This window comes from Chelonoidis abingdonii, chromosome 5 (genome assembly GCF_003597395.2).
Source record: "Chelonoidis abingdonii isolate Lonesome George chromosome 5, CheloAbing_2.0, whole genome shotgun sequence".
NCBI lineage: Eukaryota > Metazoa > Chordata > Testudines > Testudinidae > Chelonoidis > Chelonoidis abingdonii.
In genome coordinates this window covers 29,075,419-29,095,700 of record NC_133773.1, presented here as the reverse complement: position 1 = coordinate 29,095,700, position 20,282 = coordinate 29,075,419, and the positions used below count along the sequence as shown (strand labels likewise).

General features: G+C 39.5%; 1 protein-coding gene across 5 annotated transcripts in view; it reads right to left on the bottom strand.

The window, feature by feature from the left end:
- Positions 1-20,282, bottom strand: part of ZGRF1 (zinc finger GRF-type containing 1) — a 50,333-nt gene that overhangs the window by 4,990 nt on the left and 25,061 nt on the right. For 3 of the 5 annotated variants that reach the window (XM_032769733.2, XM_032769735.2, XM_075066193.1), the window contains 11 exons: positions 19,177-19,323; positions 16,925-17,039; positions 15,379-15,635; positions 13,969-14,128; positions 12,392-12,469; positions 11,586-11,733; positions 10,937-11,064; positions 9,904-10,027; positions 9,181-9,357; positions 8,894-9,028; positions 5,432-5,693 (listed from right to left, as the gene is read on the bottom strand). In XM_032769733.2, coding sequence (XP_032625624.1) covers positions 5,432-5,693; positions 8,894-9,028; positions 9,181-9,357; positions 9,904-10,027; positions 10,937-11,064; positions 11,586-11,733; positions 12,392-12,469; positions 13,969-14,128; positions 15,379-15,635; positions 16,925-17,039; positions 19,177-19,323 — 1,731 coding nt within the window. Of the gene's footprint in view, positions 1-5,431; positions 5,694-8,893; positions 9,029-9,180; positions 9,358-9,903; positions 10,028-10,936; positions 11,065-11,585; positions 11,734-12,391; positions 12,470-13,968; positions 14,129-15,378; positions 15,636-16,924; positions 17,040-19,176; positions 19,324-20,282 lie in introns of those variants that run through there. The other 2 variants (XM_075066194.1, XM_075066195.1) reach the window with 2 other exon arrangements.

Here is a 20,282-nt window from a genome sequence, read left to right as displayed (position 1 = left end):
GCCTGGTCTATGGTGCTCAGGGGTATGAAAAATCCACATTACAGTGCTGTAGCTATGCCCCTGGAGGACACACAATAAAGTCTATGGAAGAATGTTTCAGTTGACCTAGTTACCATCATCTAGGAGGTGGTATTCCTACAGAGACAGCAAAAACCCTTTCCATTGCTGTAGACTGCATCTACACTACAGGAGTTATGCTGGCATAGCTATCGTGTTGTAGTTATGCCACTATAGTCCCCATAGTGTAAACATGGCCTATAACTGATTCAGTAATGTCTGCCTGAGTTTGCAGAGAGCCTGAAACAATAGCTTTGAGGTGTGAACTGCCTCCTTTATTTTATTGGGACTAACTCAGATGACAATGATATTTCAGAGGTCAACTTAAAATCACAGAACTGGAAGGGATCTTGAGAAGTCATCTAGTCCAGTCCCCTGCACTCAAGGCAGGACAAAGTATTATCTAGACCATTCCTGACAGGTGTTTGTCCAACCTGCTCTTAAAAATCCCCAATGATGGAGGTTCCACAATCTCCCTAGGAAATTTATTCCAGTGCCTAACCACTCTGACGGTTAGGAAGTTTTTCCTAACGTCCAACCTAAACCACCTTTGCTGCAATTTAAGCCTACTGCTTCTGGTCCTATCCTCAGAGGTTAAGAACAATAATTTTTCTCCCTCCTCCTTGTAACAACCTTTTAGGTACTTGAAAACAGTTATGTCCCCTTTCAGTTCTCTCTTCTCCAGACTAAACAAACCCAATTTTTTCAATCTTCCCTCATAGGTCATGTTTTCTAGATCTTTAATCATTTTTGTTGCTCTTCTCTGGACTTTCTCCAATTTGTCCACGTCTTTGCTGAAATGTGGTGCCCAGAACTGGACACAATACTCTAGCTGAGGCCTAATCCGCGTGGAGAAGAGCAGAAGAATTACTTCTGGTGTCTTGCTTACAATACTCCTGCTAATACATTCCAGAATGATGTTTGCTTTTTTTGCAACAGCGTTACACTGTTGACTCATATTTAACTTGTGCTCCACTATGACCCCCAGATCCCTTTCCACAGTACTCCTTCCTAGGCAGTCACTTCCAATTTTGTATATGTGCAACTGATTGTTTCTTCCTAAGTGGAGTACTTTGCATTTGTCCTTATTGAATTTCATACTATTTACTTCAGACCATTTCTCCAGTTTGTCCAGACCATTTTGAATTTTAATCCTATCCTCCAAAGCACTTGCAACCCTTCCCAGCTTGGTATTGTCCGCAAACTTTATAAGTGTACTCCTTACGTCATTATCTAAATCACTGATGAAGATGTTGAACAGAACTGGACTCAGAATCGATCCCTGCAGGACCCCACTCGTTATGCCTCTCCAGCATGAATGTGAACCACTAATAACAACTCTCGGGTTGGAAAATCGTTCCCAGTTATGCACCCACATTATAGTAGCTCCACCTAGGTTGTATTTCTCTAGAAAGGCTTTTGATACTGTCTCGCATGACATTCTCATAAACAAACTAAAGTCAAGATATACCACATCTACCACTTCTCCCTATCCACAAAGCTTGCTACCCTGTCAAAGAAAGCTGTCAGGTTGGTTTGACACAATTTGTTCTCAACAAATCCATGCTGACTGTTATTTATCACTTTATTATCTTCCAGGTGTTTGCAAATTGATTGTTTGTTTAATTATTTGCTCCATTATCTTTCCAGGTACAGAAGTTAAGCTGACTGGTCTGTAATTCCCTGGGTTGTCCTTATTTCTCTTTTTATAGATTGGAAAAGGGCAAATATAGTGCCTGTCTTCTGGATTGTCTCCTGTCTTCTATGACTTTTCAAAGATTATTGCTAATGGCTCAGCTATCTCCTCAGTCAGCTCCTGGATTATTCTAGGATGCATTTCATGAGGTCCTGGTGATTTGAAGACATCTAACTTGTCTAAGTAATTTTTGACTTGTTCTTTCCCTATTTTAGACTCTGATCCTAGCTCATTTTCACTGGCATTCACTACGTTAGATGTCCAGTCATCACCAACCTTCTTGGTGAAAACCGAAACAAAGAAGACATTCAGTACCTCTACCATTGCCACACTTTCTGTTATTGTCTTTCCCCCCTCATTGAGTAATGAGCCTACCCTGTCCTTGGTCATCTTCTTGCTTCTAATGTATTTGTAAAATATTTTTTCATTTCCTTTTATGTCCCTAGCTAGTTTGATCTCGTTTTGTGCCTTGGCTTTTCTAATTTTGTCCCTTGTGTTGTTTGTTTATATTAATCCTTTGTAATTTGACCGAGTTTCCACTTTTTGTAGGACTCTTTTTTGAGTTTTAGATCATTGAAGATCTCCTGGTTAAGTCCAGATGGTCTCTTGCCATACTTCCTATCTTTCCTATGCAGTGGGATAGTTTGCTTTTGTGCCCTTAATAAAGTCTCTTTGAAAAACTGCCAACTGGTCTTCATTTATCTTTAAATATTTCACAGCTCAAAACATGTAAGAAAGGAGGAGAAGTATAATAAAGACCCACAACAGTGTTTCCCAAAGTGTATATTTTGTAGGAAGGAGGGAACTGTGAAGGATTAGCCAAGAGGATGCAGAAGATGTATTCATTAAGATGTGTAGCCACTTAACAACAAAAGTGAGTTGCAGAGGGAAGGCGTGACCCAGGGATCCCTTGATGCTAATTGGCAGAGGGCACACAGGGTGCCAAGGGCTTTATAAGAATCTCCTGTGTCCAACAGCTGCATAATTGTTCACCAAAGGGTGACATGTGAGGTCTCTACTGGTCATCATAATGACTGTGAAATGTATGTACAGTTAATATTTAAGGTGTTATGTGTCTACACAGAAAATTATGTTCTTAAAGTCTTGAAGTTAAGGCAGCTCACCAGGAGATGACAAACTTCAGAAATGTTCCATTCAGGTAGGATACCTATCTCCGTGGCTGGCCATTTGTGTACTGTCTGCCTCACACTGCATGTCTATTTGGATACTGAGCCAGGTTCAAACTGAAAGATATCAAAATGTACAAGAGAGGAAATCTACAGGAATAAACAGGAGCGGGGTGTCCTGTTTATGAATAAAGATAAAGAATTGGTTTGGTACATCTTGGAGGGCAAAGAGATAGACGTGATCCTTCAGCTAGGTGGCAAACAAAGTGTTTGTGCCTGATGAAAGGAGAATTACAGCCAGCCTGGTTGTAAAGTGCTGCAAGGATTTTGGGTGAGTAATACTCTCATATCTTGAGAGCATTTGTCAATTAAGTGTAGGCTCTAGAATGCATGTTACTATTTTATATGTAACCACTTTCCCCCAATACTTCTGCTTGTTACTCTATGCCTTGTTAAATAAACAAACTAAATTTCACTGTAATGCTGGCAGGCAGCCGAAGACTATTCCTGACAAAGCGGGGGAATGCACTGCTGGCACAGAGCTGGAATAGTCAGTTGCACAGCATCTGCTCATCATCCCATGTTGCAGGGTGAGGTGAAACACACAGTATTCCACTTGCTCCTCAGATGGTGTTGAACGGTCCCAGTCACACTGAAGGGCATCCGTCCAATCAGGGCCGGTGCAAGGAAGTTTCGCACCCTAGGCGAAACTTCCACCTTGCACCCGCCACCCAGCTAACCCTGCCCCCCCCATGGCAGCTAACTCAGCATCTAACCCGGGGAGCCCCCCTCCCAGCAGCTACCCCCTCCTCACTGTGACATCTAACCCCTCTCCCTCCCCTCCCCCACGGCAACTAAGCTTGCCCAGGGAGACCCCCCCCACCATGGCAGCTAACCCTGCCTGGGGAGACTTCGCCCCTCTCCCCCCACGCCACAGCAGCTAACCCTGCCTGGGGAGACTTCCCCCTTTTCCTCCCCCTGCCACGGCAGCTAACCCTGCCTGGGTAGCCCGCCCCAGCTCACCTCGGCTCCTCCTCCTCCACTGAGCATGCTTGCGCTGCTCTAATTCTCCTCCCGGCCCAGGCTTGCGGCGCTGATTGGAGTAGATTTAAGAGCTGGGCTGTGCGCTCGGCGGAAAAGGCAGAGTGGAGGTAAGCTGGGGAGGGGAGCTGTTCCCCTGTGTGCCCCCCCGCCCCGTTACTGCGGGCAGCCCTCCCTGCGTGCCCCCCCACCTAGCTCACCTCCTCGCCTGAGGGGACTTTTAGGCGCCTGCCTAGTTTGCCTAAATGGTTGCACCAGCCCTGCATCCAATCCAAAATTTGGAAGCAGTGGAACATCACTGAGCTGGCAAGAAATATTCTCACCAAGGAGTTGAGAGTTTCCCCAAAAACTATCCATTAGCTTCCAGAAACAAGGATCATTTAGGGAAGTGGAACCCTTAGCCACCAAGGTGGCTTTGTGACTCAGGTGAATATTCGCTAGAATCCCAGATATTTTTGGGATAGCCGCTAGATTGCTTTAGGGATTGAAATTTTGGCATTTGACTTCTCCCAGAATTCCTTTGATTTATTCCATATATTCCCGGAGAGGGGAAACGCTCTCCAGATTTTTTCCTCTGGATGTAATCACTTCCTGGGCACCTGGTCCACTGTGTCTTTCATAGAGAGAGCCAGGCCAGAAAAAAAATGCTTCATTCTGCCAGAACTTGTGATTCCTCTGTGACAAACTGTCTTATAGTCTCCATGTCCACAGGAGGCTGGGGCTCTTTCTTCATGACCCCCTTCCTCTCTACTCCAGTTCTTTGTGGGGGCGGGGGTGCAGACTCTGGGGTAGGAAGCTCCCTTCTCATGACTAATTCCCTGACTGTAGATTTTGAAAAAAAGTTTAGAGGGAAGACGGAGGATATAACCAAAGAGGAAAGTTACAAGTTCTAGCTCTAATTATGCTGCTTGTTGTGTTGGAGGGGAGAAGAGCTTTAGCTGCCAAAAGGAGAGATTTCAGTGAGTAAGGGGGGGAAGATGGACAAGAGGAAATCCCTGTATTGATAAGGGAGAGCTGAGACGAGGGACTGATGTCTGAAAGCTCAAATTCAAGAGATGGACAGGGCTGAGATTTGAACTCAGAGTCTGTAAGGACTTCAGGCCCCTACCTATATTATACCTTGTGCTGGGTTTCAGCTGTGCATCCACAGGCTATGAGAGTTGCCTGGTGCTGGGCTGTTTGGTGCACCTCGCTTCTTGACGATTTCACTTCCTGATTTCACCTGACTTGACTGAGTGAGATCTGATTGTTATGGGGTAAAGAAGACCACTGAGAAGATGGGAGCTGCCTCATTAGAGGAGCTGGCTGTTAATACTCTGTTGGTTACCTGATATCAGGAAAAGAAAGAGCAGCCTCATACTCGCACACTGATTACAGGCTGCTAAGCACAAGTAACCATTTGCAGATAAGCTGCAGACATTTAAATAAGATGCAATATAGTTTTATTACAGCCAGAAAAAAACTATTCCAAATAAGAGGTGGTTTTAAAATAAAAAATATTAATTTTTACCTTCACAGTGGTGAATTACGCGTCCCCATAGTTTGTTCTTACTCAAACAGGCCAGATTTCCCACAATCAACAAATGCCTCTTTCCTCTTGTCAGAGCTACATTCATTCTCTTTTCTGAGTCTATGAACCCAACTTGTCTTGTTCTCACACATGACAAAACAATTATTTCCTTTTCTGCTCCTTGGAATGCATCTACAGTTGACACTTGCACAGCTTTAATCTCAAGAGCATCCGAATGGACAGCACTAAGTAAATTATAAATCTGTAGACAAATGAAGATGGTGGAAAGTCATTGGTTTCTAAATATACTAGTTACATAGTCACACTCACTCATGTCTCCAGTAAACATACATTAAACAGACTAGCAACTCTATTGATTATATATTACAAGAGTACCTCCATCAAGTGTAAACACAAAATTTTGCACTGAGTCTATCCCTGACACAACATTCATACATCTAATGAGGGACAGCATTCCTTCCTGGCAACCAGACAGCCCTGCGTAAGACTTTGTGAGGACACAGTGACAGGTACATATGACATACAAATCATTTGCTAAATAGAGAGCATCATGTTAGACATAGTTATTCCATTCCCGGCATACACATCAATTCACAATGGGCTTCCCATTCATTAATTAAAATTAGAGAGGTTCTGATGTATTATCAATCAGTTTTCTATAACCCTGATTACACTGGAGAGAGGAAATGAACCAAACTTCTGAGACAGTGAATCTCAGCTGTATGAATTAACACAATCTTTCTGATTTGTCTATTAGAAAAGTTAAACACATTTACAGCAATTTGCATAACAGCAAAGTAAATGCAAACTTTGGTCTATCTATGATCAAATGTTATTTAGCACTCCTTCTTCACTTTTGAGTCCACCAGGAAAAAATCCAGATTGCTCAGTTCAAAGAAAGACCGATTTGTTCTTTTGGAAGAAACAAAACTGTATACACATTACTATTTTAAATAAAGAATAGGGTCAGTATCCTGTCCTCTGAGAGTGGCTAGTGCAAGCTGCTTTAGAGGGAATGAACAGAACAGGGAAATTTCAGTTGTCCAGTCCCGGCTTCTGGCAGGTGAAGTTTTAGGAACACTCAGAGCATGGGGTTGGGTACCTGACCATCTTAGCTAATAGCCACTGATGGACCTAATTCTTTTTTGAACCCAGGTATACTTGTGGCCATCACAACATCCCCAGCAATAAAGTTCCACAGGCTGACTGTGCAAAGAAGTATTTTCCTTTTGTTTTAAACCTACTGTTTATTACTTTAATCAAGTGATGCCTAGTTGTAGTGTTATGTGAAGGGGTAAATAACACTTTCCTGTAACTTTCTCCACACCATTCATGATTTTATAGACCTCTATCACTTCCTCCCTTTGTCGTCTCTCTTTTCTAAGTTGAACAGTCACAGTCTTTTTAATCTCTCTTCATAGGAAAGCTGTTCCATACCCCTAATCACTTTTGTTGCCCTTTTCTGTACTTCTTCCAATTTAATGTCTCTTTTTTTAATGAGACAAGGTGACCAGAACTGTACACTGTATTCAAGGTGTGGGCATACAATGGATTTAGATATTGGTATCATGATATTTTTCTGTTTTATTACCTATCCTTTTCCTAATGGTTTCTAGCATTGTTAGTTTTTTTGACTGCTGCTACAAACTGAACAGATGTTTTCAGAGAATTATCCACAATGACTCCAAGATCTCTTTCTTGAGCCAATTTAGACTCCATCATTTTGTATGCGTAGTTGGATTATTTTTTCCATTGTAAATTACTTTGCATTTATCAACATTAATTCCATCTGCCATTTTGTTGCCCAGTCACACAGTGTTGTGAGATCCCTTTGTAACTCTTTGCAGTCTTTTTGGTAGTTTTTAGTAGTTTTGTATTGTCTGCAAATTTTGCCACCTCACTGTTCATCACTTTTTCCAGCTCATTTATTAATATGTTGAATAGCACAGGTCCCAGTAGAGATCCTTGGGAGAACCCTTCTATTTACCTCTCTCCACTGTGAAAACTGACCATTTATTCCTCCCCTTTGTTTCCTATCTTTTAACCAGTTACTGATCTCTTACAGGACCTTCCCTCTTATCCCATGACTGCTTAGTTTGCTTAAGAGCCTTTGGTGAGGGGCCTTGACAAAGGTTTTCTGTATATTATATCAATTGTCCACATGCTTGTTGACATACTAAAATAATTCCAATAGATTAAGGCATAATTTCCCTTTTAGAAAAGCAGTGTTGACTTTTTCCCAACATACTGTGGTCACCTGTGTGTCTGATAATTCTGTTCTTTACTATAGTTTTAACCACATTTGCCTGGTACTGAAATTAGGTTCACCAGCCTGTCATGCCTACCAGCCTCTGAAGCCAGTTTTAAACATCACCATTATATTAGTCATTCTGCAATTTCATATTTAAGTTCCTTCAGAACTCTTGGGTGAATACCAACTGTTTCTGGTAATTTATTACTGTTGAATTTATCAATTTGTCCAAAACCTCCTCCACTGACTCCTCAATCTGGGACAGTTCCTCAGATTTGTCACCTAAAAAGAATGGTTCTGGTGTGTGGATCTCCCCAACATCCTCTGCAGTGAAGACGCATGCAAAGAATTCAGTTAGCTTCTCCACAAGTTCTCCTTGAGTGCTCCTTTAGCATCTTAATCATCCAGTGGCCCTCATTGACCGTTTAGCAGGTTTCTAATGTACTTTAGGACTAAATCAAAAATTGCCTCTTCCCTTGTGGCCTTCAGGACAAGCTGTTCTAAGATGCACTCATTTATGTTGTCTAGAAATTCTCTCTCTGCATCCATGCCTGAGATAACATACCCAGTCAATATGAGGATAGCTGAAAATCCTAATTATTCCTGAGTTTTCTGCCATTGCAGCCTCTCTAATCTCCCTTAGCATTTCACCATCCTGGTCAGCTGCTATCTTCCTACTGTTATACTCTTATTGTTCAAACATGGAATGTTATTATATTTGAATTAATGCTTTCTTTCACTTATAGTCAGGGCCAGCTCTACCATTTTTCCCACCCCAAGCGCAAAAAAAAAAAAAAAGCCACTCGGACTGTGCCTCCCCAAGAATGGACGGATTGCCTCCCCAGGCACGTGTTTCCTCCACTGGTGCCTAGAACCAGCCCTGCTTATAGTGCAACTCCCTTACGTGTAAAACTTATTCTGTCATTCCTATATATTTTGTCCCATGCTATTACTGTGTGCCAGTGATTCTCCTCATTCCACCAACTTTCTGTGATGCCTATTATATTAACATTCTCATTTACTGCCAGGCACTCTAGGCCACCGATCTTAGTATTTAAACTTCTAGCATTTATATATAAACACTTGTACATTTTGCCAATATTCAGTAGCTTACCTCCATGTATTACATTTAAATGGGACTCGCTTATGGTTGACTGGTCATCACTTCTCGTGAAAAGTATAGTACATACCTTATACATCTGTGACTTATATAGTGTAATCACCCCAATCATGGATCCCTCTATTCCACTTGCAATCAGGGACTGGATAAGCTTGATTACAAAATAAACTTCTGCCATATTATAAAAGCTATTATCTCTTTCAATCTGGAGATAGGAAAGAGATTTCAAATTATGGTCTGCTGAAAGACTATTTAAAACAAACATTTAGCCATCCAATGATGATGCAAAAACTCTAACAAGTAAAATCCCAAACCATGACATCTATTGACTGTTATAGAAGTTATTTAAAAACCTACCTGCTCTGCCCCATTAACATTAAAGAAACATAGTGTTGGAAGCCAATCCAGTAGAGGACTTCTGTCCATCTCTGAAATGCCATCCAACAGATTTCCTTCATAGAACAGGTCATTGACTACAGCACTAATAGCAGGGTGACAGCGATACTGTGTTCTAAGAAAGACTGCATCGTGTCCCTATAGAAAGCAACAAGAAAAAAGTGAAGAAAACGTAAATAGTTGCTAATCACTTTGCAATACATTGCTGGGAAATTGCTTAATAATTTATATAAATCAAGCAAGTAACAGAAAAGATTTATTTAGATCAGTGATCCCCAAACTTTTTTGTTCGTTCCTCCTCCCCCTCCCCTGACACTTACTTATCTGGTCTGTGCCCCCACAGAAGCCAGAGCTGGGAGTCGGGGCCAGAGCTGAGGTCAGGGCCAGAGCTGTGATGGGGAGCCTGGGCCTGGAGTAGGACCACAGCGGCGGTGGGAGCTGGGGGCAGAGAAGAGCTGGGTGGCGAATTGAGGGGTTCAATTTCTGATAAGCAATACTTATAGAAAAAAAATCTGGACAAAACAGCTTAAAAAAAAATCACTCTCCTAAAATAATATTTACACTAAGATGCATTTAGATTAACTGCCTCAGAGAACAAAGGATTGAAATCCTGGCACCACTAAATTCAACGGGGCCTGGATTTCATCCCGTATCTTTTTAAAAGATGTGTTTAGCAGCAAATACCATCAAGCAAAGTCGGTCAAAGAGAGTCTGCTCCAATCCATTATCATGAGAACCTTCAGACCCTTGAATAGTTGGTGGAAGCTGCTTAGGGTCTCCAACTAGAATCAGCTTTTCACACTCAAACCTGCAATCAGTATTCCAATGAAAATCCAAAACACAAATTCTAATTGTTATAAGTACTGGAATTAATTCATTTTACAATGTGGTTCTCTTTATAATTAGCAGTTTGCTTTCTACTGGGTTCTTCTTCTATTAACATCTTGTGACAAAGTGAACTGTCTAACGTGGGGAGACAAAAAACAAAAAAAACCCACCCCAACCCCACAAGCAGGTGATGCCAATTAACCTCTTAGGGGCTGCTAAGTGTAGGAGGAGTCTGGGCCTATATAAGTCAGACCTCGCACCTTCCAAGGGAAGTGAGAAGGAGAGGCAACATCCAAGAAGACTGAGACACTGAAGGAGTGCCAAGGTGGCAAAACAGTGCCAGAAAGGGGAAGGAGAAGAAAACAAAATCTCAGTTCTCAGTTTAGGAAAAGTTGGGCCCAGGCTGGGGCTTGCCTCCCTAGGAAACCTTGGACCTGCCTGAGAGGTAAGATAATTTATAGGAAGTAGGGCTAAAGACTTTGGTTGTAGATGATGGTAAACTCAGTAGTGATATACAACTGTTTTAAAGGTACTCCAACATTCTCTTTAGTATCCTTGTTCTTCCCTCACCTCTTCCGTAATGGTGAGATCATCCTGGCCCCCCAGGCAATGGGTTGGTGACATGTGGAATTTGGGGCTTAGCTGGAGTGCCAAGTAGTATTTATGATGAACTCCCTGGAGCTTTTAAGAATCCACCAATTCACATCCCTCCTTTGTCAACTGAATTAAATAGGTGTCCACTAATGCATACTAGTCCAGAATTTGTCTGTTTTCTTTATGAGCGTAAATTAATTATGTTCTTAAAACACTAAAGTGTGATTGTTATTTAAAGTTATCACTATTCGCTAAAGGTCACAACTAAATAGAAATGTAAACCGTTGATTTGTACCTTGCAATGGGAAGGAGAGAAACAGGTTCTGTCATCTGACTGCACTCATCCAGCACCACCACAGGAAACTTAAGGTTATTCATGGAAGGGAATGGGCAGGCAGCACAGGTTGCTCCAACCACTCTCACCTTTGTGATGGGGGATGTGGGGGAGGAAAGAGATTTAATAACCTACACAAATACATTGATACTACTTCCATGATAGCATAAGTTACATAATTAAATTTCTATCTATCTAGGCATTTCTACTGTACCCATCACTGTGGTATACAGATACCAAAGACTGAATTTCAACTTCTACTCTAACATCTCCTGGTACACACACTTCTTCTTCAAAGCTGTGTTAACAGTTTTGCCCCCTCCCACACAAGTAAATCTTTTATATTACATTTAAGGTTCCAGAGGACACCTCTTATCTTGTGATTCCTTTTCTTCAATACATTTAAAGTAGAACTCAGTCATAGAAGCTTCATTTACTAAAGTATATTGGAAAAAACTTGTCAGGGTCTAGGGTATATCTCATTCTATACCAGTATAAGGCTTTGACAGCATCAGACATCAGAGGGGACTGCCAGTTGATATATGCTTGGCCTCTCAAGTAAAGATTTCTAAAATGTTTATTCTTTCTTCTTTCGATCACTGTTTAGTACCTGTTGCAGAATAGCTTTATTGGTTCCCAGCTTATGCTGTTCAATACTCTTCCTCACATATATTTTTTCTGCCGGAGTTAAATCTTTTTTCATCAGGGCAAGCAGTTCTTTCAATTGTTCATTTTCACTGCCAGAGCCAGCATGTAAGCTTTAAAAATATTGTGAAATGAGTTATGAATAATGAATATAACTACTTTTAGCACTCAAATACAGGAAGTATATAAAAATAGTCCTATTCACTACTTCAGTATGATTGAGTTAGTTAATGTTTGTAATATTAATGTGACGTAGGTAAGATTCTCTCCATTGTATAATGGAAGACACAAACATAAGTCATGAGTGCCCAAAGCAACATAGCAAGTCAGCTGCAGTCTGGATTAGAATTGAGGAGCTCGTTTTTCATTCTTATGCAAGCATGTTTATAAATGATATCTGTGTGACACTCAGCTGGCGATTCTGAGTAACTGAACAGTTTTCCAAGCTCTTTTCAGTTCATGCTATACTTTAACCTAAATTGCACAGAAAATGCTATCTAGATCACTTCTGCTTAAATCATACCAACTTTTAAACAGATGTCTAAAACTCAAACCATTTTAGATTAATACCACCATATAAGACTGTCTGATTACAAACTATAAGCCATTACAACTATTACATTTTCTGTAAAATCAACTGCTCTGCAAGAGATATTGAAAGACACATTAAAATCATATTTCCATAGCTTTCACAGCCATCACCTTACAGTACCACTTACTACTATCAATTGTGTGATCTATTGAGTCCTCTGAAGATCTTAAGCATTTTACCTGTAAGGAAGAACTGGCTTGGCAATTTTTCTAACACTTCCAACTCTGATAAAGTCCTCAAATCCAAGATCTAGTAGACTTTGAAAAAAGATGCAAGACATTTATTGTAGAAATGAAACAAAATGCAAAACTTGCATGGAAAATGACCGCTCTTAAGAATGAGATAATCAAAACATTGATTAACACAAACTTTTTTACAGCCAATTTATTACGTGAAGTAATGCCATGAACTACAAAACATGCATTGTTCATTTATTTTGACAAGAGCAGATTAATTTTAATTATTTCTCACGGTGCTTGATACTTCTATAATAGTCCTCCCAAAAGCACTCCTCACCTGCATCCTGTTACCTTCTCCTTATCCCTCCTTTCCTCCCCATCACTTGCTCCCACAAGCTGCACCAAACCTTAATCTCTCCAACTTCCTTCCTATCTTGGCTCCTCTTGTTGATCTCTCAATCCTATTCTCATGTTCACTTCCTTCTAATACTCATCACTGCTGCTGGTGTCTCTCTTTAACCCTGTCCCCTTTTATTTCTGCTTGTTCTCTTCTCGTTTTCCCACCTACCACTTAACTTATTCATTATATTCTCCCTCTTCCTCCCAACTTTTCTACTCCCCTGGCTCCACTTAGCAACAACACTAACTTGGTAGATAAACTCTTAATATTCTGCTACCTATATATGTTTGTCATCACAAAACCTGGCTGTTTTCCTTTGTCCATATCTGCCCCCTCCTGCAGTGACTTTGCCTTCTCACATGCTTTATGTGCTAGATGCTGCTGCTATCTTCTTTCTATAGTTTCCAGCCCCAGTCTCTCACACTGTCACTTCCTTTGAAGTGTGTTTAACTTCCCCACCTTACTTTGGGTTGCAGTCAATCATTCTTCTAAGGTACTTTCTCCTTTGACTCTGGCTGGTTTTTCCTTTCCTCAGTTCCCTTGTCTTATTCTTAGTGACTTTAATACTCATCCTGACTTCCCCCTTATCTGAAAGCCTCTTGCTGCTCCCACTGCTTGCTGATTTGGTCACTCATTTGACCTGGTGTTCACCATGAATTGTTTATACTCTAGCTTTTCCCATCTCCAAATCACCCCTCTCATCTTTCAGCATCACTCCCTCTGTCTCGAGATTCCCAATCCATTAGCCACTCTGAGCCAATAATAAAGGCATAGTGCTTCCTGAAGCTCCCTGAGCACAGGGGAGCGTCAGGTATGGAGGCTGTGCCACACCTGAAGAGACTGCAGTGTGCCTCTCCTCGTGACTGACCAAGTCTGCTGGAGGTTAGTTTAAACTTAGCTTTGCACAGTTAACGCTACTGGACTTACGAAGTCCTTGAGCTCAGGTGAGCTGCTCTAGGTAGAGAGTGGGAGGAGCAAGAGCCGTTACAAGAGAAGAGAAGGACATAATCTAGCCCAAAGGGTTTATACTGGAAAAAGTAACACAATTAAGTCTAACAGGGCAAACGTGCCACTATAATACACACATACAAACATATATACATACAGACAAAAATAAATGTCATTTGCTACTTATGTAGGAAAAAGTCTAGACTCCTTTTAATTCAATGTTACCTACCCAAGAAGTACCCTGTCAACAGCAACATTAGTGGAAGAAGCAATCAGAAGTTTCCATGGAGTTGGTCTTGAGCCTTCAGCTGCTTCACTGCTTTCAAATAACTGTACCAGGAACAAGACCACAACAGACAGCAAATAGCTCTTTCCAGCTCCAAAAACACCTAGTATTTTGGAAGAAAATCAAAGGTTACAAATGAATTATTTCAAGGAAACATCATTTAATTTTTTTAGTGAAATTAGTTCTTGAAGTATTATGGCTTGATCTTTCTCTCAGTGCTTCCTGGGGAAGCAGACAGCTACATGAGCAAACAATAGGTGTGGGGAATCTCGTAGGCCTACATCTTGCATTAATTATCTGAAATGTTTAGAAGAAGAGAATGCTTGACAGTTGCTAAGGCAGGAATACTCTCAGAAGTAAATGCAAAGTCCACAAGGTGTGTATTATGCCCCGAAGGGACAGTAGGCAGATATTTAGAAAGGAGAAGAGACCTGGGACCTGAGTTACTCTACAAATGGAATAAATTATAAACAGATGCATGTGCTGACAGCATAACACAAATTTAAAAAAATAGGCAGTTTGATCCAAAGTACTACTGATAACAACATTATTATAAATGTTATTTATTTTAATAGGACCCAAGACTAAGATATGTGCCTCCCAATACAGATTTAATAATAAGATCTCTGAACTAAGGAGTTTACAAACTATGTTTGGATACAAAGCAGCAAGATGGCAAAAAGACAGTAGGGAATAGTAGAAGATCAAGGACAAAGCTATTGGCAAGCAAGATTCTGTGATTATTTAGCAGTGTACAGCACAATGGAGCAAAAAGCCCTTTTTATATTAGATAAATTGAGAGAATGAATAAGCAAAAGAAACAAAGCCTGACTCTGCAATTGGATCTGCTAACATGGAAGCCAGAGTTCATGTAGAGTCCTACGCAACTTAGTGGGATGCTGCAAGGGCACAGGTGACTGCTGCTGATCCTGAAGTGGAATCAAAGCCTTAATCAGCATGTTTCCTGTAGGCCTCATGGAAGAAGCGGATCTTCAAGAAAGATTTGCAAAAGGAGAGGGCAGTAGTTTTATGAACGAGCTAAGACATTGTATGTGTAGGGGCTTCCATTAACTTCCATTTGGTTTAGTTTGAAATTAATCAGCATTAAACTGGGCATGAAGATATCCTTCACTATAGGGTATTCCAAATGGAGTGGAACTTATGATAGCTGTACAATTATGTCAGCATTTAAAGAACTTAGACATGAATATTCCACTAACAATAGCATCACATCAACTTGTATTCTTACACAGATCAAGTCATCTAGCATCTCTTTGGCTGCTGGCGTGTACAGTAAAGGGGCTCAAAGGATCAGCCAATAAAAATAAGGGCTGTTTTTTATTTGCTTTTTACCATGTATGATTGTGATAGGGAAGGCCTGCTGTTTTTCCATTTGTACATCATTGTCATGTGATGCCATCATCTGAGCTATTTGAATCAGTGCTGAAGCTTGATCTGGGTTCAGCTGGAATGTCTGGATCATCTTTCTGGCCAATCCTAGTGTTACTTCCGGACTGAGAAGTCCACACATCATTGTGCTCTTGGTATTTAAAGCTGGCGGAATAAATTTTTTTTTGTTGACTCTGTTAGCATTTTCGGCTCTGAAAGGCCTAAGAAAAACACAAGAGTTGACAGATCAGTAAATTCAGACCATTTTCAACAAAATGCATCTATACATAACTTATAATCACATGATTTTAGGTGTGCATGCATACATGTAAAATTACTTTGATTCCCTCCCCTTAAAACAGCAGGTCAAAACTAAAGTACACTTTCAACAGATCTTCAAGTAAAAAAGGAGGAAATATTTTCACTTTCATCGTTGTATATTTAAATTATATCCCAAATTCATGCATTATTTTTCTTAACTTTCTTCTTTTTTGAAATATAGCAAACCTTTATATGTCTGCCAAATATTTTCCTATTCTGTTACAAATATTCTAAATATCAAATTGGTTTAAAAAACCCACTGTCATTTTTATTTTTTTTAAGTAAACCTTACCCTCACTGCTTATTTGGGCCAAAGATTTTCTGTTTGCTAAACAATCTCACAAAGTTTTAAAAGTTACTGATATGCTTATCAATACAAGCCACCTCATGAGTCTTAGGGTTATGGCTGTTAGATTGGCTCTCTTCTTCCCCTTCCCCTTTTTTCCCACCAGGGAATATATATATATATATTTTAAATCTAATCTTCCTGTGATTTCTTAGTTCTGCATGTTTTTCTGACACTTCTCTTGAGTGAAGGATAGAGTTATCTGAAGTTTGAGGCATACAAGTTTGCATATCTATGCATTTGTACTGTACATGTGGTTTATAAGTTTTATCAGTGGTCTATATTTCCATATGGTCAAACAAGTCATCATACATGTGAATGATAACTTTAATGAGATCATTGCAATTGTCTTATACACTGAACAAACTACCGACTGACTACTCAGAACACTTTTTATCCTTGGCATGAATTTGTTCCTATGTTACAAATGTAGGGAGGAAATACTGGAATATTAATTAATGGAATATAAAGGCTGTTTCCATTAAATTAGAATGGTTACTGACTTTGACATTAAACTTGTATTATAAAGTTTCATAATCCAGTGATCATTAAGATGTCTAATATTAATCTCCAAGTTATAAGGGGTGGGGGCACATCTAAACAAATACTTCAAATCCCTGAATGAAATTTAAGCAAGGAATTACTTGCATCATAAATTAATGAAAACTGAAGTGACATTAGGTGCAACTATACATGATTTATAGTGCCATATTTTCCAGCTTTTTTTTACACCTACTTTTTGTCCAGTAAACACAAATTAAAGCTTGTTTGTTCCTTTTGCATCTATTCACTTATAAAACACACACGAGACAGTGTGCATGCACAGTGGTTACTTATACTTGCATTTTTAGTAGGTACTTCATTAGTGGTACAGTAGCTGGATTGAAGTACTCCAGCATATTTCTCAAAGTTGTGAGCTCAGTGCTAGCATTACAAACCAGCAAGGCATGAACAATCACTGGAAAGATTACAAAGGAGGTTACAAAGTGTGATCAGCCACAGAAAACAGTCTAGTAATTCATTTCTAATGCTGCATAAATAACTTTCCTTGCTGAAATAGAAGCCAAACTGAATACTTTACAATGTCTAACCTATGATTCTAGAGCAAAAGATCAATAAGAATTTCCTTTAAGCCCATTATTTTGAGGGATATCTAGCTCTGGCATGAAAATCCTTCAAGGATGGAAACCTAGATTCAAAATCTCAGCATTTCCCCTAATATTTTAAGGAAACTATTTCATTGGTTATGGAGTTTAGGAGATGAACTTTTAAAAAGTTCATTATTCAACAATAGATTAGCTTCACTTCCATTTTGTAAAAATCTCTTACTGGTGGAGTTCTTTTTCATAGCATGAACTACAATGCGTAGACAGCAATCTTTGATCAGCTAAATAGCTCATTCTTTTTAATACGTGGTGGCAGAGTTTGTGCAGAATAATTAAACTCAAGGTATGTCTATATCACAACTAGACACCTGCAGCTGGTCTGTGCCAGATGAGTCATGTTCATGGGGCTCAGACTAAGCGGCTGTCCAACTGCGGTCTAGATGTTTGGGCTCAGACTGGAACCCAGGCTCTAGGCCCCTGCTAGGTGGGAGGTTCCCGGCCAAGTCTGAATCTCTACACTGCAATTAAACAGCCCCTTAGCTCAAGTCAACTGGCACGAGCCAGCTACGGTGTCTAACTGCAGTTTAGACATATCCTTAGTCTGCAGATTATTTTTAGTGCATAGTTTAGTATAGACTCTCACTCTGAGGTATATTTTACAAACTACGCAATGAAAAACTTTACCCAACGAAAACTACAATAAAATGATGAGAAGATATCAAAAACAAAAGTTCACATTTAAGCATCTTCCAACAACAGCCCACACAAGTCCTGAAAGTTGCTCCATTTTTCTGCAGTATGAATGTTGCAATTAAAGTCATAACACCTATTTTACCTTTAGTCTTTCTGCAGTCTTAAAAAAACGATGGAAAAACATTTTGTGCTTGGTTTCAGCTCAAAAGTATTTAAGAACTAGCAAATTCCATTACGCTTTTCTGAATTAACCAAATGGGGAGGAACTACATTTTATTATGGGAAAATGTAAACGTCGTTGCATATGGATAATACAAAAATAGCTACACCTTAAAATTTCAAGTTTATGTAGTTAGACCTCAATGAAGAAAATTTGTTTTTTAAATCTAGTGTCTTACAATAACATTATAAGCTATTTAAAAGTCTCTTTAGACATGTTTAGTTTAACATCTCCATTCAGGTTTTCAGCTTTGTAATTGATCAAAGTGGTATGAAATAGCACTACTTCAATGCCACAGATGGTTTTTTTCCCCCTCTCATTTTAAAATCTAAAAGGAAAATCAATGAATGTGAAACCTTATATAAAACATTAAAATTGCAAAGCTAGACACACTAGTCATAGATTGGAAGAGTTAAGGGCCCAGTCTGGTGGTTCTCACGCAGGGCAAAACTCCCATTGAATTTTGGGCACCTGGCTAGGATAGAAATGTTAGCTTGGCCACATTGCACACACATACAGTGATATTTCTTACTCATTTAATAGACTGAAGATTAATAACTTGGTATATAAAGCATGTGCAGTGTACCTGAGTTAACAAAGCTATTGAAAACATAACTCTTGAATTCTGTATTTGTCTACACTCTTAAAGTTGTATTAAAAACAGTGTCAACAGGTGCAGGCTTCTGTCCTGCTCCATAAAGAACATACTGAAAATTGACATGATATTTAAGAACCTGAAGGAAAGAGAACACTGAACCAACGGCTGCATCAGCATTTCAACTCAAAAAACAATGTTAAATGTTTTCATTTTTGAAAATATATTAATTCTGATGGGGGCTTACAAAAAGGGCTCCCATAGAGTATTTTAATAACAAAAATATACCAGCTCATTGCTTAACCAGTAAGGAATTGTTTAAATGACTGACCTGAAAATAATACTTTGCACAGTTGGCTAATCAAAAAATAATTCATAATAAAGTTTGAGAAATAGTCACCCCATTCCTCATCCATTTCAGATACTTCTTATAAGTATTGGTCTATTAATGCATTAAAAAATTCTTCGGGATAAAACTTACTATTTGAGCACCAATGTGAGGGATAATAGCCTTTCAGAGGCAATAATTCAACTTCATTGCTAGATGATGGTCCAAAGAAAGCACTACATGCAATGAAAGTGTCCAGGGATTCAAAGAATAGAGTCTTTGAAACAACCCAAAGGTCATCTGTCAAAACAATAGATCAATTTATTTCACTTAAGTTTCTGCTATTGCAGGCTTTTAAAAATACTCAACATTCATTATTTTGCAAATTAAGCCATTAATACTCTTTAAAATAAAGAGGGGAAAGGCTTAAAATTCAAAAGGTTTGTTGGTACAGTCATTTGAAAGGGAGTAATCAGATAATTCACAAGCTTCTCAATATCTTCTTTACATACCATGAACTACAGTAAGCACACAACAAATGTACTAAAGGTTTTCCCTATGGTAACTAGTATTAACTGACTTCCAACTAATCTAAAGGGTTTTTTTTGAATAATTTTCACATTATTTGGATTTCAGACAAATTGTTAAAAGAAACAGTAATCATTGCCAGCCGCTAAACCAGACTACAATTATACTTAGCAGCTATTTTGCTAAAGAACAGGAAAACACTAAACACAAAAGTCGTCTTAACGCGAGATTCTGATGCTCTTGGGCTATGTCTATGCTGTGCACCTTACAGTGGTGCAGCTGCACTGTTGTAAGGTGCACTGTGTAGCCACTCTTTATCTGAGGGAAAGAGTTTTCCCGATGACCAAATAAAACCACCTCCAACAAAAGGCAGTCGCTCTGGCCAATGAAGCACTGTCCACACTGGTGCTTTTTGTCGTTAAAACTTTTGTCACACCTCTGAGAGACACAAGTTTTAACAACGAAAGTGTCGGTGTAGACATAGTCTTAGTCATGTTGGATAATACTTTAGTCCACACGTAGTCCTAATGAAGTCTAAGGCACTAGTTGGTAAGTAAGGTGCTACTCATCATGGTTTAGGTTGTCAAAATCTGGTTTTTCATTTTGTACAGTAGACAGATATTTTCCTCTGCTCCCTTAAAGGGTACTATGCTGGCAGAAAAGAGTGACACAGTCTGAAGCCTGCAAAAGCTCTATAAATTCTTTGCCATACACTATGAGATTAAAATGTA